This window comes from Lissotriton helveticus, chromosome 5_1, assembly GCF_964261635.1.
Source record: "Lissotriton helveticus chromosome 5_1, aLisHel1.1, whole genome shotgun sequence".
NCBI classification, from domain to species: Eukaryota; Metazoa; Chordata; class Amphibia; order Caudata; family Salamandridae; genus Lissotriton; species Lissotriton helveticus.
This window is the reverse complement of record NC_136065.1, coordinates 719,217,050-719,244,040: the sequence shown is the minus strand read 5'-3', so window position 1 is coordinate 719,244,040 and position 26,991 is coordinate 719,217,050. Positions and strand designations below refer to the sequence as shown.

Sequence of the window (26,991 nt, the reverse complement as noted above, 5' to 3'; positions counted from 1 at the left end):
GGAAAGGTATACATTGGCGAAGCTTGGCCAAAGCTTTGCACGTATGGATGACATATGGGCACTGATGCAAACACTGTATTTACATAGTCGAAAATGTACTGCTATTTTCTCCTATGTGTTACAGTGTCAATCCATTTCATTGCACTAAGTGCTCACCCCCGGAGTTTACCACAGACTGGCTGGGCTGTGTGCACGTGGTGCAAAGCGAGCTGGAATGCACATACGTTTTTTACGGTCCTCCTGCACACAGAGCACTTACTGTCAAGAGTTTGTGCTCTGGGGCTAATTGTCACCGATTCTCCGGGAAGAGATGTGCACTGGATGTATTCAGTGCACACTGCAGTACTGCACGATTCTGTGCACACTGAGCCACACTCCCATAGACTTAGCAGAAACCATGGGCTGACAGTCACAGGATACATGTTTAGGCATGTCGTCAATTAGAGCTGGGGGGAAGTGAGCCCCTTCCAGGCCTCGGCCTGGCATAGGCAGGCTGGGGCAATCAGGGAGCTGAGAGGACTATCTGAAGGGCTTTGCGGGCCCGGGAATCTATTTAAAAGGACATTGCCTCAGCCTGGCATAGGCAGGCGGGGGCAATCGGGGACCAGGGGGAACTAGAGTAAGGGCTTCGCAGCCGAATGGGAGAAAAAAGTGCTTCCACTATCGGAAGGGCTTTGCGAATGAATGGGAAAGAAAGTGCTTCCTGACTAATTAAAGGACCCAGTATAACGCCGCAGGTAAAAAATCCAGTCCGGGTTGGCGGGGCCAAAAGTGGACAGGACGGTAACTGTAACAAGGACGGTAACAAGGAGGGACTAAGAAGCCTCCTTTACAATGAGAAGCCAGCATTTTTGCATGGAAGATGACGCTACCCAATAAAAAAGATGGGTGGGGCTTAAACTCCCCTTCCAAAAGCGTATCGATTACAATAAGCTCTCGCATGGCGAGATGGGCGCATGCGCGCTGCTAATGCCAGGCAAGACCTAAAAATGACTACAATATTCCACGTCATTTTCCATTGCTGCAAATTGTTTTGGAAACCCACATAATCATACATGTTTAACTAACAGTATTGCAGATTTTCCATATTGCAGGATATAGGTATCCACCTTGCACAAAGTCTCACTGTTTTTAGGGATATATTTGATAACTCATCGAATGATGAAGATGGTATTCAAATTTGAATATTATTCATGTCATAAGTGAATAATATTATGAATAATATTGTGCTATCAGTATGACTCTAAGAAACTGGTATGGCTCCAGTAGCCTACACTGGGAATAACCTCTTAATGGTAATAATTCCTACATTCTTTTTTTAGGATCCACTGTCGTTCTCCCTAAACACAAGCAGAGGATTCCTTTGGACAAAGAAGAGATCATAAAGAAACTTGAGGTAACCATGTTTAAAGTAAAACTCATTCCACAATTTAGAATGATATTGAACTAGAAAAAAACATTAAGGAAGACTTATTTGTAAAGAATGAGTCCATGTTGAATAACTGCATATAAATCTCAGACAAAGTTGGTGGGCATCGAAGACCTGGTGACATAGGAAGTGAGTAGCACATCTTCATGGTGCATTAAATACATATTCTCTGAGGACCTAAAATTCAATGTAGACTCCACAGATAGGGCACACCCACATTCGTTTCTGGGTTAATATTCAATGAAGAACATGGAACACAGGCAACACCTGCAGATTGTGATGAAGAAGGTCTCGTGAGAGCAGAGTACACCAACCTAAACCGTTAAAATGTATACAGCATGAAAAAAGTCAACGCAAAGAAATGCAGCCTCGAATTTTCACTCAACCGATCTGCTTGTAGCATCCTCAATATTCTTTAAAATCAAAACCTTGGACCCTGAATACATACATCAAGAGCTTTGAAGAGGCATCAAGAGATATGGTTGGCAACTTACAAAGGGTGGCTCCTGTTATTTCCATGTCTTGATGTCCCTTTGATTATTTTTTTGATTAATGTTTATATTTTTCTGCATTTGCTTCTTTCATTGAGAAATGTCTTTGAATATACTGCACTTTTGGTGGTGAAGTGATGTCTGTAATTCTATAATGACAAATGTACTCCTTTCCTGGAAGCATGGCACAGATCCTCTACAGAGATATCTAGGACATTTTAGATTAGTTTTACATTGAAGTGACTCCATTTCATTTTAAAAATGCAATCGGAGAATGCCTGTATTGGCTTTACTTACAGAATTTATATTAAACACACACAATCCACGTTGTACATTTTCCATGACCTTCTGCGGTGTACTACTGAAATATATTGTGTCCTCCACAATGTTTGGCCATAATATTTGGGGTTGAATGGAATGGAAATACTTTAGCAAAGCGCATCATTCACCTCTAAGAACATCTTTTTAATTTGTTTTGCAAACTTATAATGCGCACAGCTACCCCAAGGGGTTTCCCGACGCAGGATAGTTGCAGACAGTGAAAACCCATCCAATAGCTGAAAGAGCCAAGGTTTCAGAATTGTGCGAAATATCAATAAGGAATTACAGTTCATAAGGGAGGAAGATGGAGAGTTCCATAACTTGGGGCCGAGATAGGAAAAGGAGGGTCCTTTGATGCGGGTTAAGCGGAACCTATGCGTAGTAAACAAAGCTTGGCTGGCAGACCTCAGCAAACACGTAGGCTCATAAGGAGTCACCTATTCTTGAATGTATGCGGGTGTAAGGCCATGTTTGGCCTTGAACATATAGCAAAGTGCCTTCAATTCAAAGAGTTTTGAAATCTTTAGCCAGTGCAATTCCTGGAACAGTGAAGAGGCAGGGGCATGTCCCGATGGTTGAAAATTAAGTCGGCCAGCTGCATTCTGAATAGTCTGGAGACGTCTAATTGACGTCTTGTCGGCGCCTAGGTAAAACACATTGCAGAAGTCCAATCTGGACGTGACCATGGCCTGAATGACTGTTCTCTGTGTCTCTAAAGGCATCTAGTGGATCGTTTAAGGACTGAGAAACAGACAGCCGTGACTTTAGAAACTTGTGGCTTCAAAGAAAGATTGTCATCTGTGAAGAAACCAAGATTCTTGACCTTGTAGATGGAGATGGTATGGGCCCCAGAGAGTCCGACCAGTGGCTGGGTCCCCAGAGACCAGGATTGTTGCCCAAGACAAGGATCTCCGTTTTTCTGCCATTAAGTTTTAATGCATTATTATTCATCCAAAAGAAAATATTCCTCAGGCCTGCATGAAGCAGTGAAAGGTCCTATCGAAGGGCATCAGATGACGAGAAGATGATCTGAGTGTCATCGGCATAAGAAAACAGGGTAAGCCCACATTTCTCAATGACGTCCGCTAGAGGTCGAACGGAGATGTTAATGAGCAAGGGGCCCAGAGTAGATCCATGAGGAACTTCAGATGTCAGGTCTAGAGTTTTCGATCTGGCATCAGCTGAAAAAATCTGGAAGGTGTGATTGTTTCAAAAGGATCTCACCCAGGCCTTCAAAGCCCAAGGCCTCAAGTCTGTCGATCAGAATAGAGTGAGACACTGTATCGAACTCAGCACTCAAGTCAAGCAGAATGAGAGCAGCTGTACCACCATAGTCCAGATGTTGTCTGGACTCTGAGGCATTCAGTCACCAGAAGAGTGGAGTCTGTGTTGAGAGCCGCCCTAAAGCTCGACTGCGAAGGATAAAGAAGTAGGTGAGTCTCAATGAAAGTGGAAAGTTGTGAGTTGAGATGCTTGTCCAAAGTTTTGGAGTAGACCGGAAGAAGAGAAATAGGGGGGGAATTTGACCAGCAGGAGGGATCCAAGCCAACGTTTTTTAAAAGGGGGCGAACCAGCGCATGTTTCCAATTCTGAGGAATGGTACCCACACTCTGAGAGGAATTAAGGATGTTTAAACTTACGTTAGCACAGGGTCATTAAGTAGTTTAAGTTTGACAGGGGGAGGAGAGACAGATTTGCTGGGTTGCAGAATATTCTATGAAGATGCCAGATCCAATAAAGACCAGTACCTAATTCTGAGGGACTCATCCAACTTAGTCTCTGTACGAGAACCTTCAACATGGCTATCTAAGGAGGATGCCAAATGCGTACAGCTCTCTTCTTGCGTAGCCTCCTCAGTTAATTGGAGGTGAATCTTATCCACCTTTTCTAGAAAAAACCTGTTTAGTTCATCACACTGGTTCTGTGTAAGAGAGGGCAGAGGCAGGATGTTGTTAGCCGCCTAGAGTTATTTCACAACCTTAAAAAGAGTCTTCATACAGTGTTGAGAGCTGACAATCTTCTATGTGAAGTACTTGGCACTAGCCTCTTTGCAAAGGGCATGATATCTTTTCAGTGCTGCCACATATTCAGATTTGGCCTCATCTGCGTATCATTTCCTCCACTGTCTTTCGAGTGTTTTACATTGTTGTTTCACAAGTCTAAGGGAAACCGTAAACCAAGAGGCAGCTTTACGACCGTAAGGCCCTAAGAACCTTATAAAAGCCAAATTAAAAGTGGCCACAATTGTTTGAAATAATGTCATCAAGTGAGTATTAAAGTATTATATAGTGTTTAGGTTTAGGAATAGGTTCAGGGCTAGAGTTGGCGTTTTAGGGCTAGATTTGGGTTACAACTATGGTTAGAGTTGGGTGTTTTGTTGATTTCTACTATGTGATATGTCGTTTACCATTGCCTTGCTACAAACTTAATGTGTGCAGACAATATTTAGTTGACACTAGGGGTTCGTAAAACCTACTCAGGGGTCTGTGACTGCTTTGGGAAATTAATTCAATAAAGAAGTAAAATGTAACCACAATTAAGTTGCGTCCTCTGATTGATTCGCTGGAGCAGTGCAAGTTCATCAAACAAGATATAGTATCGATATTGAGTGATCTCAATTGAATTTGTAGAAGCTCCAACCTTCCCCGTTAAAATGAAAACTTAGTTTAATTTGGTAATCCAATACCATATTTTATCACTTGTGTATTTGTTTGATTAATGCTTGTTTCTGTATTTTATGTGTATTGTTCTGCAGTTCAAATTATCGAAAATAGCTAGGCGAGTGTGCCTTGATTCCAATAATGGATCAGTTGGGGGTTCCAGGAGTGATTAAGGTGGCAAAAGTCAAAAGGTTACGAACCACTCATTTAGGCAATCCAGCATGTTCTGTGTTTCATTGGTACCTAGCCTAGATGCAGTGGCGTAACACGGGTCCCCACAGCCCCCACAGTGCGGGGGCCCCCAAGCTCCAGGGGGAACCTCAGCACAATTCTCTGGCTGGAGATTGCCTAATTGAGTCCACAGGGGCCCCATCCACGTACCTTGCAGGGGGCCCCCTCAAGTTTCGTTACACCAGTGCCTAGATGACTTTTCATCATTTGGTTATTCCTCTTGGTAAGATGCCATTGAGGGGATTCACGTTACTTAGTGAGAAGTTTAATGTTACTCTCATATTGAAGTGCCTCAGATATATATACAAGAGTGCTTCTGTGCAGCCTCACACTTTTTCCTTTTCATATTTATTCCCAAGTGGAAAAGCCCTTTGGTGCAACCTAAGAATGTTTGGGGTGGTAGTTTTTTCCATTTTTGCCCCGGATAGGGATTCTCTCTAGTCTGCTACAGAACCGTTTCTGTGGTGCAAAAGGGTCCGAGATAAATTTGTGAAAGGCTAAAAAAATGCCTTTGTGGTTGTTCACAAACTTGCAGGGGAAACTCCCTTTGCTTTCTTAGGATCTAATCCTGCATTATATTAGACGATAGAGCGCTATGAGGAAGTTGGAAAGGATTTATGACTGCAATGTCGCATTTTGTGAATTCCTTTCAGTCGTAAATCCATCTATGTGCAAGAGTTCACAGCTTTTCAAAACAGAATGAAATCTAGCTCAAAAACTTTAAATATTAATGATTCTGCCTTATTTTGCATGTCAAATTAAGACTTTTTTTGTTGTTGATGATTTTAAATGTTGTGCTGCTGGTTTGGTCTAATTAGGGACTGCTTCATGCCGATCCAGATTCGCTCAGTTTGGCTGATTACCTCGTAGGAGGCTGAAGAGAACAGTTGTCTGTAAACTAAATTTATTTTAAAACACACAACTGTAAAACTGTAAGCATGTGGTTATTTTGGCAATTCCCCTTTTTTATGTAGACTCTGGAAAAGAAAGAAGAGGAAGTGACATCTGATGAGGAAGAGGAGAAGAAAAAGGAAGAGGAAGAAGAGAAGGAAGAAGAAGAGGACTACGATGAGGAGGAACATGAAGAGGTCAGGCTTTCACTGCTTAACCCTTATAAAACTGTACAATGTTTGTAGATATTGTGTAGTGGTAAAATGTAAGGGTGGGCAGAACTTGCCGTGTTACATAGAAACTCTGAGATTCCCCGTAGTTCTACCAACGGGCAGAAAATAATACAGCTTGTGATTCAATTTAACACCGGTAACACGTACATCGCGCTGGGAGGCCTGAGGGTAGCCATTGCGCTATATACATTTTATTTTCATGTCATCGCTAGAAAATAAGCTTAAACTGCACCATGTATGGCCATTCGAGTTGATTTTGCTGCAGCTCAAGTAGAAAATGTAAAAAAGCTGTAGCAAATCTACTCAAGAGGCAGCCCTCTGACTGTGATTGCCTGTGTTAGAAAATCACACTAGGGATGCCAAATCTCACTCACACTTGCCCAGCAACCGAGGAAGATGGCGGCGTAGTCCCGGAGCTGCGCTAGCGACCTAACACTTCCCCTGACATCTGTCAATATCCGTACACCGGATGACCAGAGCGGACACCCGCGGGTGCAGGAGCTGTCAGGCGGTTGGCGACGGTGCCTTGCAAAGGCCTCGAGTGTCCCGGGACGACGTTGGTGGACTGGCAGTGATCGGCTGAGAACGCCCTAAAATGGCGGCTGCCCGGATGTGTTCAGCGGCGGCTCTCCTGGGATCGGGAGGCACGTCCGGCCTCGCGGACAGGGGAATCATCCTCAGTGGTGTGGGGCCCTAGCGCTGCTGCTTCCGTGGGGGCATCGGTGCCGTGACAGTACCGAGAGGAGCTCCGCTGTGAGTGACGACTGCCGCGAGGGGCTCCGAAGTCTCCCTGCGAAGCTGCGACAGGCGTGTGAAGGCGGCCTGTGAGAGAGGAGTGGCAGCGTTTTCATCGGTAAAAAGGCGTATCTGGCGCCTGGGCCCAGCGGACTGCCTCCAGTGCTGTAACACCAGGCATTGCTGCCCTAGTTTGAGCGGGGGTGCTGCCTTGCTGCTACAGTAAGGAGTGTGACAATGGCCGTGTGGGGAACCCCACGGGGAGGAGTCCACGTCAGCCTTTGGTGGTGCCCCGCCTGGGAGACGGGTGTGGCTCAGAGTCGGCTTGAGGTCCGAGACTGAGTGGACGCCTGACAGCGGGAGGGGCCCTTCCCTGGTGCCTGGGTTGGGACTTTTTCGGCCGGACCGCGGCCTGCTGGACGCAGGGGTGGTGCCTTGGAACCTCGGGCTTGTGCCCTATTAATGGTCCCCCAGCTGGAACATCTGACACGGCCTCGCCCGATTTGGTTGGAGTGCCACTGTGGGGCAGGGGAGCTTGTTGGGCTGCAGTGCCGGCTGCAGCAATGCTGTGGGGGCAGGGGGCCTGTGAATTGGAGGCTCGCGAATTGCACCTGGTGCGGGTGGCCATGGAGTTGGTGACAGCAGCCACAGGAGGAGCTTCCTGGTCAGTTGGGGCCTTGCTGCCGCTGGGTAGCCGGGCCCAGAATGGGTCGGAATAGAGTACCAGACCAATCCAATCAGATGGAGAAGTACACAGTGGCGATGACCCGGGATCGGGGTGCGTCAGGTGACGGCCATGACGGAGACCCGGATGACGGGGCCCGGACCCGTCCCTGAAGGACATGAGTGCCATCAATGATTTTCGGGGCACCATGGAGCCAAAACTTGATTCAGTGACAGAGGAGGTGAACCTCCTGCGGGCGGACTTGCATGGTGGCAGTGGCAGGTGGGTGGGAGGGAGGGACGGACGGTTGTATTCTGTTCTTGCTATGTCCCATCGGGCCTACACTCAGCGACCTACGCACAACGTGGCTCCTTTTTGACAAGTCTTCCCCTGGTCCCCAGGGGAAGACTCCTGGTGGGTGGGGACATGAATGTGGTTATTGCCACTGACCTTGATCGGGTGCGGGGCAGGGGTGCCGGGGGGAGTGGGGACTGCGGGGATTCCAGGAGTCTTTGGCCTATGGCGGGCACACCGTCCCTCCTCGAGACAATACACGTTCTACTCGGCCAGGCACGGGTCCTTCTCTAGATTGGATCACCTGCTGACACGTACTGACCAATTGGGGGACTTTTCGTACCCCCAAATCATGGCCAGGGGTCTCTCCGACCACTCCCCGGTGGGTGTGATTTTGAGGGGGCCAGTCGTCAACAGGGCGGTGTTCCCTCGGATAGATCCGTGGCATCTCCGGGATGATAAGATAGGTGACAAACTTAGGGAGGGCTCTCTGCTATACTTTGAAGAAAACCAGGGGTCAGTAGCATCACATATTACACTTTGGGAGGCGTACAAGACTGTCTTTAGGGGGCAGGCAAAGGCCCTGATTGGAGCCATAAAGAAGGAGGCATCCTTATGGATTAGGAGGCTTGAGGATGAGTTCACTGAGCGGGAACAGAGGAAGGACTTTGTGTCCTCGCTAGACAGTCGTCATGCTCTGGCTCTTAAGCAGAAAGAGCTTGGGGCACTAGCAGAGGGCAAGGGCCTTTGCCCTTGCCACGCAAAACTGTGTATACGATGTGGGAGATAAAGCCCTGAAGTTCCTGGCTTGGCTGGAACGCAGAGATAGAGAGCGCTCCTGGGTGGCGGCGGTGCGGGATGAGTCTGGTTCCCTTGTGTCCACCGGTACAGACATTGCGGAGGAGTTCTCGACGCACTTTGAAGAGATATACACCCCGGTATGTACAAGGACTGAGCAGGACTGTGAGGAATTTCTCTGTGACTATGCGCTTCCAACTCTGTCCCAGTCTCAGAGTGATGCTCTGGAGACAGCTTTGTCCAGTGAAGAGATAGGGGCCACGCTCAACTCCCTGCAGTCCGGGAAGGCGCAGGGTCCCAACGGGCTCCCGATTGAGATCTTCAAGAGACAGTCGAACATTGTCACACCCTCTCCTACAGATGTACCTAAAGGCGCGCCAGGTGGGGACGCTACCACCCGACCAGAGAGAGGCCATGATCGTGGTTATCCATAAGGACGGCAAACTGGTCGATTGTTGCTCTTCCTATCGGCTGATCTCACTCATAAATGCAGAGGCGAAGGTGTTAGCAAAGGTCCTGGCGGACAGGTTGCTCCCGGTAGTGCCGGACCTGATAAATATAGATCAGTCAGGGTTCATGCCGCGAAGAAGTACGAGATATAATTTGCGACGCTTGTACGGCGTACTGTTTATGACGGAGGGTGTGGAGGACACGCAGATGCCATTGATGGCGCCGGACACATCCATGGCATTTAACAGCATTGAGTGGCCATACCTCTTCATGGTTATGCAGAGACTGAGCTTCGGTCTGATTTTCTGCAGCTGGGTATGCCTCTTGTATGAACAGCTATTAGCGCGTGTACGGGTTAACGGAACGGTATCCAGAGCCGTCCAGCTCCGGCGGGGCACGAGGCAGGGAGGCCCCCTGTCCCACCTCTTGTTTGCCTTTGTGCTGGAGCCGTTGGCTCATTGGGTCAGAAGAGACTGTTCGTTCTGGGGCCTGGCGCTGAACGATGAATGGGAGGAGCGCATCAGCCTTTACGCTGACAACATTGTGCTATATATGGCTAGGCCCTACCAGTTGATGGCGCAGGCACCTCACCTCTTCGAGCTCTTTGGGAGCTACTCGTGCTATAGAATCAATTCGGCGAAATCGGTTAAATTTCACCTCTCGGGCCCTCGTCCGCGGATACCGTCCAGGTGCCCTGCGTTGGTAGCGAAAGATGACTTCCGGTACCTGGGGGTGTTCATCACCAGAGACTAAGTAGAGTTTCTTGCTAGGAACCTTGAACCTCAGTTGACGAGCCTTCCCACTGATGTAAGTCACTGGCAAGCGCTGCCTCTGTCCCTGATGGCTCGGGCCGCGATGTTTAAAATGTTAGCGTTGCCCTGCCTCCTATATATCTTGCAGAACACACCGTACCCGATCCCGCCAGGGATCTTCTAACGAATATCTCCAGGCGGTGCGGACGCTTCGCTGGGATGGGGCAACCCCCGGATTGCGTTGCGCAAACTAACAAGGGGGATTTACGACCATGGGCTGGCCGGACGTGCAATTATACTACTGGGCGTCCCAGCTGCAGGTGGTAAATGACTGGGTGTATGCAGACAGGTCGGAACCGGCCTATAGAGTGGATCGGTTTGTGATGCCGGGCGGGAATTGTGAATCATTGTTATACACCCGAAGGGCACGGGCAGATTGGCCCTCACATACTGGAGTGGTGGTCCAATGTTGGAGGGAGGCGAATAGGTTCCTGGGGTGGACGGGATCCCTGACGGGTAGGACCCCCTTGTGGATTGGGGAGCAGCTGAGTGAGGTGGCTCGATTGGAGGGCTTTAGGGGTTGGCAACTTATTAGCATGGACTACTTGGGGGATGTGTGGAAGGGGGACGCTCCCCATTCATTTGAATATCTGCAGAAGGAATATGATCTACGGGACTCACAGCGCTAACATTACCTATGCCTCGTACATGCCTTACGTTCCCGCATTCGAGTGGGCGCCTCCGTCCCGGAATATTTCCCCATGGAGGATCGACTACTTCTCGATCCCATCCTCGAAAAGCCCACTTCCAATATCTACTGCAAGTTAATAAACAACATGCCGGATCCTTTGGTGTCACTGAGGGCGGCTTGGGAGCGGGATTTGGGCCCTTTGGAGGACGACGATTGGCAGGACGCCCTGCAGAGTCCTTGGGAAATCGTGATCCAGGTCCGCCTCCGGCTGGTGCAGCTCAAATTCTGTACCGGGTGTTCTACCCCCGTACCCTACTGTACACCTGGGGTGGGTGCCAGGCTGCTTTGTGCATGCGGGTTGTGGGGGGGGGGGGGGGGTCCTTCTACCACATACTATGGGAATGCCTGGAGATTGTCCCCTTTTGGACCAAGGTCACAGACATAATGGCGGAGGTGGTGGGCTCTCCGGTCCTGAGGGAGCCCAGATGGTTACTCTTAATGATAAAGGGGCCCACTGATTGGACCAGATATGGGGAACTCTGGTTGGCCAAGGCGGCGGGAGTGGCAAAAAGAAATATTGCCAGGGCCTGGAGGGCGTCGGCTCCTCCACAGTGGGACCAATGGGAGCGGGACCTTGATTGGTGTCAGAGGGCAGAGGAGACAATTTATAAAAGTAGGGGGTGCCCCAAAAAATGGAAGAAGATCTGGGGGCCTTGGAGAAGATACAGGGGAATGGGGGGTGGCCTGGGATAATGGGTTTTTACCTTGAATGTCCAGATAATGGTTAATGGTGACTATTCTTTGCCCTGTACACTGCCTGTTTGTCTGATGCAATATGACCAATGGATTGACATGTCAACCGGAATGAACACTGTTAATAAAAAGAATTTAAAAAAAAAATACAAAATAAGCTTTAATTGAGTGTTAAATATTTAGGGAAAATGTAATAATCATTCATTCCCTTCATAAGAACAACTGTGCCCCTGCACTGACACATACATAAAACAATTTCAAAGTTTGAGTTAAGTTGTTCACATGTGATAGTAAAATTAGGCACATCAATCCAAACAGATGGTAGAGATTCGTGCTTTGGTAAACAAGAACAGAGTAAAGAAATGTAATTCAATTGGTAGTCAGTTCATCGAGTATCCATTTTCTGTTTATTGTTCCGTTTCACTTATGAAACGGAACAATAAACAGAAAATGGATACTCGATGAACTGACTACCAATTGAATTACATTTCTTTACTCTGTTCTTGTTTACCAAAGCACGAATCTCTACCATCTGTTTGGATTGATGTGCCTAATTTTACTATCACATGTGAACAACTTAACTCAAACTTTGAAATTGTTTTATGTATGTGTCAGTGCAGGGGCACAGTTGTTCTTATTCATTGCAGACCAGTCTTCTGGTCTAATTGAGTGGTTGTGAGGTATTACCACTCGCCCCATTGCCTACACCATCTAATTCCGTTTTCCACTATCTAGCGGTTACTCAGGTGTGCGCCTTGTTTCTCTGGATCTCCCAAAAGACCTCAGCAGTGGTATATCATTCATTCCCTTCATGTCCATCATACAAACTCACAGACACTGGAAACAGTTTAAAACATTGTTCAAATTCGAATCACCAGTCATTTGAATTTGTGCCGCTTATTTTCCAACTGAAATTGTTTTTTATATATATTGTTAATTTGTCATTGTTGAGTTATGTCATCATACCAACAATGTTTTTAAACTGTTTCCAGTGTGTCTGTGAGTTTGTTGGACGTGAAAGTGAATGAATGATTATTACATGTTTCCTAATTATTTAACACTCACCAAAAATACAAAATAAGCTTTCATTGAGTGTTAAATAATTAGGAAACATGTAATAATCATTCATTCACTTTCACGTCCATCATACAAACTCACAGACACACTGGAAACAGTTTAAAAACATTGTTGGTATGATGACATAACTCAACAATGACAAATTAACAATATATATAAAAAACAATTTCAGTTGGAAAATAAGCGGCACAAATTCAAATGACTGGTGATTCGAATTTGAACAATGTTTTAAACTGTTTCCAGTGTGTCTGTGAGTTTGTATGATGGACATGAAGGGAATGAATGATTATTACATTTTTCCTAAATATTTAACACTCAATTAAAGCTTATTTTGTATTTTTGGTAACTAATTTGTTGTCTTTGGTTCTTTTTGACTGTTCACTGTCCACTGATTAACACTCAATTATTGTGTTCTGAATGGTTGTCTTAAATCTGTACATTTATTGTTAATTTCCCTACCTTAAGGAACCACATCCTAATTAGTAGGGGGCCTCTTCTTTTGCGCTGATTGGCGAGATTTGGTCAGAACTTTACATTGAAGAGAAAAGCAGAGCGACCAAAATTCTGCCAGTTCCGCAGGTGGAACGAAACAAATTGCTCATCCCTCGTTAAATGCACTTGCACAAGCCTGAAAGGCGTAAAGGGTTTTTTGCATGACCCGAAGGACTTGAAAGCATTTTGTACACAGACGGAGCACTGTTTCTGATGCTTATTCAATAGGATGTGAGCATCATGGTCAAAATAGCTTCTGCCTATGTATGATACTTTTGTTTAGTAACGTTTGATTTGTTTGAGCTTGAAGCTACTTATTTTGTCATAATCTGAAAATTATACAATGAATGCTTTGTTCTGTGGCAAGTGCGGTGAATCCACAATTAAGCAGAAAACGTTGTGGCTGCCGAATCACATATTTCCATTGTTAAGCGTATAATAATTTACTTGGAATTCTAATAATCCTCATTCATCATGAAACTTTCTGCATGCTCTAATGTGGCTTTCTGTCTCATATTAAAACTCAAGCTCAACTATATCAGGTTGGTTTATTATGGCACAGATCTGAAGGACTATATTTGCAAATAGGCCTAAAACCTCTACTTCCCCATTAGGGTTGCTGTTGGTGGCAGGTGCTTTCAATAGCTCCTATGTAAAGCCATAGCTTCAAGCATTGGCATTTGAATCTGTCACCTCGTTATACTTTCGGTGTCAGGCGTCGTCGCATCTGTATGAGGTCCATGAATTTAGTTGTCACTTTTAGGCCACCAGCTTGCACATTCAAACTGACCTCTGCTTACATACTGCCAAAAAGTAAGCAGCCAACCACTTACTTGAGAAAGAAGTGGTGTAAATCAAGACTATCTGGTTCTGCAGCAGTACATGTTTCCTGGTATCTTGCTCCAGCAAACTCCAGGGTTCTGTCATGGGATAAGATGGGGACTGTGCATCAGACAGATTTCGTCCTTCCTGAATTCTTGGACATGGGTAGTTAGAGCGATAATGCCCTGCAATCGAAGACTGTTGTTACCTTAATTGAAAACTTTGGAGCTGGCGCTACATTCCATATTGGAAAGTTCAACATCATCACTCATTCTTAGTGACAAATTGCAGGATGCAATGACCACACTACCGTATTATTCTCTTTGAGTTTTTGTTTACGATGTTAATAGGATAGGTGAAGCCGCATGTCGGTCCTCCCAAGTGTAGAAATGAGTACGTAAAGCATAGAATGCCCACGCTGGATCCCTTGTTTTTTATGGGTACTTATGACCAAGAGAGCCAAACAAAGACCACTTCCATTCTAATGGGTACCCCTGAAGGGGCAATCATCAAAACTGGATAGACCTGCAAGGTTTTCCCCCAAGGCATCCTAGCATTGGCCACATACAATTACACTTGCCAAATGGTCCAATACTTCCATATGATTTGGAGATTGGTAGAACCAGATGGGTCAAGTGTACCTAACCATTTGGTAAGTCTATTTTCACAGCCTCTTATTGATGTAGTATTGAGCAAAGATTTTTCTGGTGGGTCCATCCCAGGCTTATCAAAATGCCTCTGAAAGGGTTGAGGCTGCGTGGTGAGATAGTAAGTCGCGGGTGAGATTTAAAAGGAGGACGACTACAGACCGCACTCTTGACCTTTGTCTAACATGCCAGTTCCACCAGAATTAATTCAACTTCCATGGATATAAATGACAATTCAGAAAGCTACTTCAGCAGTTGCAGCAAGAACCACAATTATTGTATTTTCTCCGATGGAAACGTAGCTTGCTTTTGCAACTTTCTAACTGCCCCTTGAATCTTTCGCATTGTTGTCTGCACACGTTTGCTATCCTGGCATGTTTCTTCACGATGAGAAAGTATACATTGGATAACTGTGTCCAGCGTTGGAGGTACTGGAGGGGGTATATTCTCCCCTTTAGCCGATGACACTGCACTAGTAGTAAATAAATCTGCTCCCAGATAGTCCCATCTTAAGCTTTTTTTTTTTTGTGGACTGGGGTGGATTGTCCTTGCCCGCTTTGCGCATTGTAGCGGTCATATCTCTTTTCCCTGTATCTGCAGTTTCTTCGCTAGAGTCCTCAAGTGACTCAAAGACTGAGCCAGATACTGACCAAATGCCATTGTAGAGTGAATAAAAGTCTTGCTCGCTATGATTAGGATAAGGTAAGACTTTATTTGCATAGTTACTTAAAACCATTGCAATACATTAAAAAAAATACCATATTTATAATGTTCGTGCTCCCTCATGAGCGTCGCAGCGTGAAGCGCTAAAAACCCTTCTATGTCATTACAGTTATAACGTCCAAAATGATTGTGCCTTTGCAACCTATAAGAAAGATGCGATCCGCTGTGACAGTTAGTCGCCCATTTAATAGGATTACCCCCGTAGTCCGATACCCTGCAGATGTTATGTTATGTTATTTGTCTTTTGTACCGCGCACAGCTGCCCCAGCAAAGGGGCGTCCTGGCGCCTTTAAGAAGGTAAACACAACACATCATCTAAAAAAAGGAGCAAGTTCCGTCAGGCAGATTAGACAAACAGAAAAGTTTTTATTGCCCGCCTAAACTGCAGCAAATTATCCATCGCCCGAAGCTCACCAGGCAGGGGATTCCATAACTTTGCGGCCACCACTCGGAAAGAGCGTCCGCCCATTCTGCTTAATCTAAAACGAGGGACCGTTGACAGGTGCATACCCAGGGATCTCAGGGGCCGCAAAGGAACATACGGACTTAGAAGGTTAGTCAGAATTTGTGGGGCCATGCCTTTGAGGATTTTAAAAGCCAGGCAGAGTACCTTAAATTTAATCCTCTGGCTCATAGGGAGCCAGTGTAAAGAGCGCAGAGTCTTAGAGACAGAGCATCGTTTAGGCAGTCCCACCACCACTCTAGCGGCGGTGTTCTGCACTCGCTGTAGTCTGATAAGTTCTGCCTGGTTAATCCCGGCCAGGAGTGCGCTGGCGTAGTCCAACCTGGACAGGACCGACGCCTGAACCACCAGCTGTCTGGTTGTAAAAAGTTCAATCGGGTCGGGGACAATCGATATTTGCCCGGCAGTATTGCCTCTGTGACCCTCTAGTTATTTAAATCAATGAAGAGGCAGGCGCTGGAGACTGGAAAGCAGGAAACAAGGGTTTTTATTCTCTCCGGAGGAGAACACAACGAAACGGACAGAAGGTATCGTTCTGAGGTGCTCTAACTGTATTCCTGAGGCCTGGCCTCTTATACACACATTTATGACTTTATTGTAGATTACACATACATGTTAAAGCTTTGATGTACGGAAAAGACATTCTCGGAACTCCCCTTTGGGCCCGTTCCCACACACATTTACAGTTGACGTCCCCACCCTAGTCACAACAGGTGATGAGCATCGCGCAGCTGGATAATCCGCCGATTCACGGAATGTGGGGGGTTTGATCGGATCTCATGGGGTGGGGGCTTTGATCAACCCGGGGATTCTTTGATGGGGGAAGCTTTCTATTGTACGGGGAGGGGCAAGGATGGTATCGGCAGAGCTGGGTGTCGGCTTGGGAACGGGGAGGACAAAACGGGCACACGGGGAAAAAGGGTTTTGCATCTAAGGGCCGGAGATCATGAAAGGAAAGCAGGGAGGTGTCGCGCTGGGAACAGGATGAGGGCCTGGGGCAGAGCAGCGCCGAAGAGGGGTTTATGACTCAAGGCAGGTGCAAGCAGGGGGTGGATCGCGTGCAGGCTTAGTGAAGGCGAAGGGCTATGTCAGGGGCCAGCGGCATGCAAAAGGGTTCGTTCTGATCGGGGCATCTTAGAAAATGGCGGGCGCGCACGACAAAAGTGTGGCATCAGGGGAAGAGGCAAGATGGCGCAGATAATGTTCACCAAAACGTACTAATTTTCAACAGTCCTCCCTTTAACATATTCAAGACATCTTGCTGGTTCATTTTCTACTCGGTTCTATTGTGGTGGGCATGAGAAGGAAAATGGTAGGAACCCTAGATAAAAAGAGTTGTAAACGATACATTTTAACTTTTCTAGTTTTCAGGAGGCGGGCCTATTTGATAAACTTTGATAAACTTGTTCAGCAGGAAAGTCATAGGAATGTAATACAAAACGGCGAGCAGCAAGTACATATCATAACGTGAACTGGCAGGTTAATACATATCAATACAATGGCGGCTGGGAGAGAAATGAGGCATAAGAAAACGGTGATTGAGGATGTCAAATGTTCGAAGTTTTACGAGTTCTCATTGTTCTTTGTGGTCTTTCGTTGGCGCTGTTGAGCACCGGCGGTGGAGCTACAAGTCCAGCTCTGTTCTAAGTTCTGCGTTGCAGGGCACGACCCTTTCCTCGCGTTTCTGGTCGGAAAGGTCCTTTTCGCCCTGTGTCCTTTGAGGTGATTGTCAGAAAGTTCGGATGGAAGAAGAGCGTACAAAACAGTCCATAGGGTAGGTCAGAGGGAAAGGGGGATGGAGCAAGGCCAAATTAGGAACAAACTAGGGGAACGAGAGACTTCAAATAGGCGGGCGTGTGACCGAATTCAGAGAGCGGGGACTTGTCGACAGGCATTGGACATCGAGCAGGGGCATCAGGTCGACCCTTTCTTCTCATGTTGTCGAAAACAGTGCCTCGTCCTGCAGCTCTTTTCAGTCGTGGTCTCGCCTTGGCTAATGTCGCAGGTGTTCCTTAGTCTGCAGTCGGGCCTCGTGCTCCCACATCCGGTCCTTTTCTCCTCCAACAGCGGTACCCTTAAACAAGTTTGAAAAGACAGTCTTTAGAAAATTTGCAGATGAAGATAATCAAAAAGTCTATTTCTCTCCCAGCTCCAGGCAAAGAATGAAAAAAATGCCCGTTATTTTAGTGTTCACAACTGGCATATGAATGACCGGTGACGGGTTCTGTTGGATTTACTATGACTTTCCTTCATAATTATTTATTACAGGCATGGCAGTTCATCTGATGGTAACCCACCCTTGTGAGACAAATCTGGCGAAGATATGCCGTTCTCTAGGGTTTTACATTTACAAAAGGGTGCAGTGAGTCGTCAACATGGTACTACACAGGTATTTTGCTGAGAGACGAACATGGCTAAACATTTCCTTTCTATCGGTGCATCCTGTTTTGCAACTACTGCGGGGTTCATTTCGATGATTTCTTTACCTTGAACTAGTCTGTTAACCTTGTAAAACATCATTCTGGGTCCTACGTAACCTTTTACAGCCCGATTACTTAATTAGGAAGGACAGGGGTTTTATGGGAAACAACCAGGGACATATACAGGGGAGGTAACGGGGGTGGTCATTTTTCCGGTTTGGGTATTGCGACAATTCGGGGAGGGGAGGGTCGCGTATTCTGAGGTCCTTGTCTTATACTATAGGAGCCGTTGACATGTAGTTCCCTTATTTTCGGGTCAGATTAGGGAACCTCTGTCGTTTTACCTGTCCTTTCCCTTACGGCCCAACCTGGGTTCATTGACTTCTAGCGGAAAAGGAGAGGTAATGACGCGGTCTCAGGGTGATTGTATTAAAGACAAGTTTTTGTGCAAATACTGACGGTATTTGAAGCCAATTAGGTGGGGTGCTAGGGGTGGCAGTCTGCCAATTTCGGGGCTAACCACTCGGAAGAGTGGGAGTGCAAAAATAGAGGGAGAGAGAGAGAGAGAGAGTGCAACGGCAGGCTAAATAGTACACGTGCAACAGAGGGGGTGGCAGTGTATTCAAGAAAGGCTATTTAGTGCATTACACAGTAAAGGGCATTCACGAGTCTGCGTTAGAATCTTGTAATCATGCAGTTTGAGTATTAGACAGGGTAGAGGGGACGTACCTTGAGAAAAAGGAAAGAAGAAAGGAGGTACCATGTTGTCGCACTTTCTCGCATTCTCGGTCCTTCGACCAGTTGGGCCAACGCCTCAGTCACACACACACACATTCCCTCATAGTTTCGCATCATACGTGACATGGGTTCATTCGTCCGGTCTGGTTTAAGGGTGATCACTTTTTATCAGGTTGTGCTAATTTTTCGGGTTTGTTCGGTACGTGAGTAGTCTGCAGGCGTGCTTAGACACCACCTTGCGGCGCTAGTCCGCTTCGTGTATTAGACGTGGCAAGGCTTCAGATCTTCGCCACACCTCGGCTGTAATCTCTGATGTAACCTGCAGAAGGAGGAAAAAAAGGGGGGTGGTGGGGGAGACAGCATTCGCGCGCATTCAAATACATGGATTCATAAGTCCTTTACTTACCTCTTACTCGTCTTTCCTCCTTGGGGCAGGGTCCCCGGGGATATGGTTTCTGGAGTCGGGGGGGGGGGTAGTGTGTTCATGTAGGGCGTGTGCGGGGAAACATAAAAAGGAAACCAGAGGTGCCTAGTGCGAGGTATCTAGTCAAAGGATGTATCTCACTATCGGGGTCCTTAAACCTCTTTCAACGCTGTGGCGTTCTAAGGTTCTTTGGTTCTTGGGTCCCTGCTACTTTGGAACGTTGTACTTTATAATATTTACATTATTTCATTTCACCCTCCTTTTACATTCCCTCATTTACACCATTCGTTTTACCCATCCTTGGAAGTCAAGGTCTTCCTCTACGCGAGAGTTCATGAGTCAGACGCGTACCTTGAAGGCGGAGTGTCGTGTTGTCGATCCGATCCGTCCTCCAGGGCTGGGCAACCATCTTCTTTTAACCTTAAAGAGAGAGCAGAGTAGGGTGCACAGAAAAGAACTTTCCCACCCATCCCATATTTTTTTAAAATAAAGCATGCAATACCCGTCCATAGTTTCAAAGACTTTATTTTGCAAAATCATTTCAGCATATGGATTATGAGGGTGCGGTCGTATTTGGCCGGTCGTGGCAATGGCTAAAGTGCGTACAGTGGGGGGTGTCGTTTGCAGCAATAAAAACATCGGAAAGTTTTACTCATTCATTTGTAAGAGACTAAAACGTCTATTAATTGGCTGGGAGTTCGGGGGCATATATTTTCATAATTTAGAAGCATAATCATAACAGTTGTAATCAGATTTCCTATATGCATACCGTACGTGTGCGTCGTAAATGGGGTTTACATCAGTTATAAAAATATAATACATTGTACATTCGTAATCAACATTTGTAACGGGGATCTTTCCATACTGTTCGTCGAGTAAGTTCTCCTTGTCTTTTCTAGCCAAGTGTACAAAGGATCATATAAAATCTCAGAACATCAAGTTTATATTAGTGCGAAGGAACACCACGAGGTGTTCGTAAGTTCCGATTGATACCAGCGCCATTTTGGGCGGGGCCGGCTCAGTCCGGAAGCAGCATCAGGGGGAAATGTTTCCATTACTGGCAGTTTTGGACCAGAGTCCCTTTCGGCAGTTCTAGAATTCACGCTAACAGAAGGTGTGGCAATGTCATGTTTGTTTCGTTGGCGATCAAGGCAGCCGTCCCTTACCGGAAACCTGCAAAGGCCGAAGGTTCCGCCGGGGACCCTTGTAGGATCTTCAAGGCTGCGGAGATGCTGTCGGAGATGGGGGCTCGTGCTCCAGAGGGCAAATGTTCGAGTTATATTGCTGGTCAAAGTTACTCTAGTGGCCGGGGCCCACCTTCCAGCGGACCCAGACGCCATTTTGAGGCCCTACCGGGGCCACTCTCGTCGAGTTTGCAAGAGTGGAAGAGACCCTTCGGAGTGAAAGGAAGAGGTCCCTGTTTTGTGAAAGCGGGACGTTCGGCTGGGGTGCGGCTGTGATGCCCTCACCTGGGGGCAAGGGAGACTCGTTCGCCTCGTCTCCTTCTCCCGGTGTACTCCATGCCGCTCCTTTTCATCGCCCCGCATGAAGGCCTCTCCACATCCGGTGTTCCCCAAGTGCCACCATTGTACGTTCGGTGCTGCGCAAGTACTGGGGTGCCACCATTGTACGTTCGGTGCTGTGGAAGTATTGGGGTGCCACCATTGTACGTTCGGTGCTGTGGAAGTATTGGCACCATCGCCTGACTGGGGGTGTTCGGCGTCGGGCTGGGGGCTGGGAAACCTCCTACCGGTGGAGGTGGGAGAGGCTCGTCCGCGTCGCCTCTCCCTCCCAGCCCAACTTGGACAAATTGTTGTGGAGGTACGTGCAGGACATCCCGCCGTCCAGGACTGCTGCGGCTGTGACGGAAGAGAAAAGGAAGAGGTGCCTCGTTCTCCTCTGGACATGTGGCGGGACTACCTTAGTCTTTTCAGGCCCGTTGCGGCCGGCCAAGGAGACATGTGGCGGGACTACCTGCAAATGCCCAGGCTGCGGGCTCCTGCCTCTCCTCCGGCTCCCCCATACGTTAAGATTTCCTGACCAAGAGTTGGCGGCCGGGCTCGCCTTATATGGGTTGCCGCTGGTTGGGCGTAGCCGTAACCCTGCCCTACTTTGGAAGGTTCCAGAATGGGGGGGGGGGGGGCGAATGTTCTGTTTGACTTTCATTTTCTACAGTTTATCGTTATTATTCCTTGTTTGTTGTGTTAAATTAAAAGTTCAAGTTCATTAATGGTCTACGGATTTTTGTTTTACCATTTCTTTCTTTCCAGGTTGCTTTTATGCTAAGTTTCTGCTAACAGAGGTCGAGTAACACGGAAACACGTGTAGAGAGATGACGCAGATTTGCACATTACATACACACAAACTCAGACGGGGGACAGTACAAGTACGACATACAAAGACCCAAGACAAATATAAAAACAGTTATTGGTCATAATTATCTCTTTCCGTCTGTGAATTTTTAAACGAGGCTGGGTTCCCGTCTTGACATTGCCCGACCTAGGAGAACGTGAGCATGCCGCTGAGATTTTCCTGGCGAAATCTGTGCCATCGGGCATAATCAAACGTGGTGGTTCTGTCTGGTCTGTCTATGTAAGTCGGGTTCTTCTTTGTCTCGCGCCTTTTCTCGTACTGTCGTTCTTGTCGGCCCTTTGCCTTTACTCACGCTCAGTAGAGTCGGGCATTGGGCTTTCCAGTGTCCGACATACCTACAAAAAGCGCATTGGTCTGACCCTAAGTCTGGTCGTCCTTTGCATAGTGTCGGGGGATAAGTTGTGGGTAGCGGTGTCCTGGGGTTGTCCTGTCGGTATATTTCCCTACTTGGTTTATCCTCGTCTTTTCTCTGTCGTTTCGTAGCCTCTCTGCGCCACATACCGAGACTGTCGAGCATAATTGGCGTTGTCTTATTATTTCGAAGGGCTATTTCTAACGTTTCTATTTTATCAAGGTCAAAGGATCCTGCCAGTGGCCACTGTTTGTCTTGACTCTCTTCGGTATACCTGTGCCATAATTTATTATAGGCTATGGTGACTAACCCATAGTTTATGAACATGTCCTTATTAGGGGTGCCTTCTAATGGAGCTATATGGTCCACCTCTAATACGCGGTCCGGACTAAACAGGCTATTTATCAGTGGGGAGAAGACAGACATGACGGCTCGTAACGAGGGACTAAAAAGTCAGCACTGCCTATCTTATCACTAGGTGCAAAGACCGTACAGAATATTTCTATTCAACGTTGTTTGCAGGCAGTGAATACCTCATGGATCAAAAAAATATATAAAACCAAACGACCAATAAATAACAATGGGGAGAATGAGTAGGTCCGCAAAGATCTGCGTTACCTACCCTTTTCACTATCTGCAAAAAGGGTGGTCTCTTCCCTGCTTGCAGATAGGGAATCTCCAGGAAACAATAGTTTGCGAACAACAGTTCAGTTTCAAGCAATTATTGAGTGGGGGAGAAAAAAATAAGCACGGCTGCTACCCTACCTATCCTCCACTGTTTGCAAAGAGAGAGAGAGCCTGTTGTTTCTCCGTTTGCAGACAGTGAATCTCCAAATAAAAATAAACAGAGCAATACTAGTATTTTTGAACAAACAAACAATCAAGCAAATTTTTCGCAACTTGTCGTGGTAACACGACCTTACCCGGACCGCATGGACAGTTTCTTGTCTTCCGAATCCAGCGCCCGATCGTCCTCTTTTTCTCGTATTTCTCACGGCACTCCTGATGGTTCCCAGTCAGGACCGTAGATCACTCGAGAGAGGTCTGTTCGGAACTAGTGAAGTTCGGATGATCGGCTGCCAGACGAGGGTCTATTGGGCAAGAGCTCTCCCGATCGTTGCAGTCGTTCACTCTGTCGTCGGGACCTCTCCCACTGGATCCACGAGTCGCTGATGGGCCCCACGTTGGGCGCCAATTGTAAAAAGTTCAATCGGGTCGGGGACAATCGATATTTGCCCGGCAGTATTGCCTCTGTGACCCTCTAGTTATTTAAATCAATGAAGAGGCAGGCGCTGGAGACTGGAAAGCAGGAAACAAGGGTTTTTATTCTCTCCGGAGGAGAACACAACGAAACGGACAGAAGGTATCGTTCTGAGGTGCTCTAACTGTATTCCTGAGGCCTGGCCTCTTATACACACATTTATGACTTTATTGTAGATTACACATACATGTTAAAGCTTTGATGTACGGAAAAGACATTCTCGGAACTCCCCTTTGGGCCCGTTCCCACACACATTTACAGTTGACGTCCCCACCCTAGTCACAACAGGTGATGAGCATCGCGCAGCTGGATAATCCGCCGATTCACGGAATGTGGGGGGTTTGATCGGATCTCATGGGGTGGGGGCTTTGATCAACCCGGGGATTCTTTGATGGGGGAAGCTTTCTATTGTACGGGGAGGGGCAAGGATGGTATCGGCAGAGCTGGGTGTCGGCTTGGGAACGGGGAGGACAAAACGGGCACACGGGGAAAAAGGGTTTTGCATCTAAGGGCCGGAGATCATGAAAGGAAAGCAGGGAGGTGTCGCGCTGGGAACAGGATGAGGGCCTGGGGCAGAGCAGCGCCGAAGAGGGGTTTATGACTCAAGGCAGGTGCAAGCAGGGGGTGGATAGCGTGCAGGCTTAGTGAAGGCGAAGGGCTATGTCAGGGGCCAGCGGCATGCAAAAGGGTTCGTTCTGATCGGGGCATCTTAGAAAATGGCGGGCGCGCACGACAAAAGTGTGGCATCAGGGGAAGAGGCAAGATGGCGCAGATAATGTTCACCAAAACGTACTAATTTTCAACATGGTGGAGGCATCAAAGAACTTGAGTATTGGCCTGAGTCCTCTGATGATGCCATAACAAGAGCCTGCCACTCTCTTGGTATGGCACGTAAAACTGAGCGCCGGATCCAACCAGACCCCAAGATTTCTTATCTCAATTGCAGATGAAGGCGTCGTCCCCAATTCCTGTGGCCACCAGTTATCGTTCCACAACCCGGCCAGTTTTCCCAGCACCATGACCTCCGTTTTCTTAGTATTTAATTGGAGACAGTTCTGATTCATCCAATTTGCCACGGCACATATACCCTCACGAAACATGCGGGCCTCCACATCAGAGTCCCCACTCAAAGTGACCGCCAGCTGCGTATCATCCGCATAGGAGACCATTGTCAGGCCCCAGCGTTTGACCACCGCAGCCAGCGGTCTAACGTAAAGGTTAAATAGAGTGGGGCTCAAAGATGACCCTTGTGGGACCCCTAGTGTCAACGGGTATGATTTAGATCTGCCTAGATTCAGATTAAGAATCAGTTTGGCACTTTTGCCCGAGCTGTTTCAAGGAATCTGACTAGCCTTGTGTTCAATTGTGGCGATGAGGGATCTAAGCACGCTAGAACTGCTTGTCTCCTTATCCTGATCCCTCTTTGATTAAAGGGAATTTTTAGCAGCTGCCTCCTTTCTTGACGCATCTCAGTGCAAGTGCAGATTATATGTGTAATGTCGCCCTGGTCCTTTTTGCACAGGCTGCATAGAGTAAAAGCCTGCACCCTTCTCCAGGGAGGGAGCTGCTGCGTGGTTGGTAACACTCCTAGCCGGAACTTTGAGAATTTTAATTTCTGTATTTTTGAATATCCCAAGTTAAAGTAGTGTTGTGGGGCTAGTGTCTTATATGTGGCCAGAGTCATCCAGGCATGCGCTCTAACAGAAAAGGTGGCCTTGTCCTTTAGCGAAGAGTGTATCTTCAGCGTCTTCCACACCGTTTTTTTAAACGCTGAGTGGAGGCAATGTGTGTCCCATAAGGGGGAAAGGCCTGTGGTTGTCAAAGCCTCCTGAAGATATTTACCTGCGGTGACCTGCCCTGTGATTAGGAGATGTAGCATGATTGATAGCCATGGCCATAGCACCTCCTGGAGTATTGGTAGGAGTAATGGACCCTGATGTGGCATGATTTTCTTGAAGTCCTGGCCCCGATATTATATCTCCATCATTAAAAGCTTGTATCTCTGGTTGCAGGCAGGAGGGGTGATTAATGGGAGAGGAGGTTGGGTATGTTGACTAGATTTACATGCTTCAATGTCAACATCTGTATTCACTATCCAATTTTCATCTGATGCTAGAGGATTTAAACTATCCACCTCCCCGACTCCATCTCCCTTGTCCATATTGCCCCCCCGTACTGCTCACCTGCTGAGTTTCTTGCTGCTGTGCATGTTTTATCCCTGGTGTTGCTCGCAGCATCTCCAGAACAGTAGGTTCGGCCGCCGGCTGTGCTCCACTCCGGTTTTTCTTCTCATCCAGTTTGAGCAGAACACTTGCAGCGTTCGTTTTGCTTCATCCCACCTAGCTTTGGGTGGGAGTCTGTAGATACAGCCACCTTAGGGGATAAGCCAGCGCTCAATCCAGAGCGCGTCTTCCTCTCTACTCCCGTCACAACAGGAATCTTCGGGGCCATAATGGAGAAACACGCCCGACGAAAGTCAGAACACCGCAAGCAGTGATCCCTCTCTGCCAAACGCCGAGACCACCAGGCAAGCTGAAAACGCCTTCACAAGCTCTGCACGGCAGAGCACAACTCCACACTGGGCGAGGCCGGGTAGAGCTCAAGGTACGAGAACACTGCTTCCATTCCTCGTCCGTCCGCCGCCGCTTTGCTTTTTTTTTCTTCTGCTTTTCCTAATTTTTCTAGTAACTTGCTACATCCATTCGTGCTATAAGCTCCGTATAGCTTATCCGTCCTTGCCGCTATGATTCTGCCTCAATCCATAGTCCGTGGTCAGAGAGCAGCAAACGGCTGTATTACTCAGCCCCCATCTTGCCTCTCTCTCCCTCGCCAGAATACAGGTTGCAAAATCATGTGCTGTCATTAATGAACGTCGTACAACCCTTGAAGCTCGGACTGAAGCGCTGGAAAATGATGTAGCAACTACATGCACAAACACCACGGCACATGATGCGCAGTTATATGATATACAATGTAAGCTTGAGGACTATGAAAACCGGCAACGCCGAAATAATTTACGGTTCCTAGGCGTACTGGAGGGAAAGGAAGGGGCAGACACTCGGAGGTATATGGTTGATATCGTATCTAAGGCATTCCCAGATTTGGAGGGATGGAACTGGGAAATGGAAGTTCAAAGAGCCCATCGTGTCCCTTTTAATCTCAAGCTGGCTGTAAAGCCCGATACAAAACCTTGCGCCATACTTGTCTACTTCGGCAATTTTTTACTTCGGCAGGCAATTTATGACAAAGCAAAACCAACAACGAAACTCAACAGTGGGGATTATTCCTTTTTTTTTTTAAACCTTTATTTCAGAGAAGTCATACAAATACAGACCTGCAACCCCACAGGGCCGGTCAGTAATAATCCGCAGCAAAAACAAAAAACAGTACAGGGCCCATCAACCCCTGAAATCAAGCGCAAGGTTTACATGTCAATAAACAGGGTTGGCTGCTGTAAAGGATAATAAAAAGGTTTCACATTTTATATTTTATACAAAACAACACAGAAACAAAGTCCGAGGTAAGACTGTTGTCGAAGTGACCATCTCCACTAGCAGGGGGGGGGGGAAGCCAGCCTATGAGGCCGATCTAAAGAAGGAGAAATCCTAAGGGGGGGTGAAAAGGAGGGCCAAGAGCGGACCAGCAGACCGTGTGGGATAGGAGAGGGGCGCATGGAGTGCGAGGTCACGGAGACAGAGGGACAGTAGCGGATTCTACGGAGGGGGGGTACAGATTTCTCCTCGATACGTATTCCACTGACCCCACATCTTCCCCCACTTCCTAGGCTTACCGCGGGCGGTATACAC

General features: G+C 47.3%; 1 protein-coding gene across 1 annotated transcript in view; it reads left to right on the top strand.

The window, feature by feature from the left end:
• The window catches only part of POLR3GL (RNA polymerase III subunit GL), a 184,086-nt gene that overhangs the window by 138,592 nt on the left and 18,503 nt on the right, over positions 1 to 26,991 (top strand). Inside the window, exons 6-7 of the mRNA XM_078643138.1 lie at positions 1,323 to 1,396; positions 6,107 to 6,220. Coding sequence (XP_078499264.1) covers positions 1,323 to 1,396; positions 6,107 to 6,220 — 188 coding nt within the window. The remainder of the gene's footprint in view (positions 1 to 1,322; positions 1,397 to 6,106; positions 6,221 to 26,991) is intronic.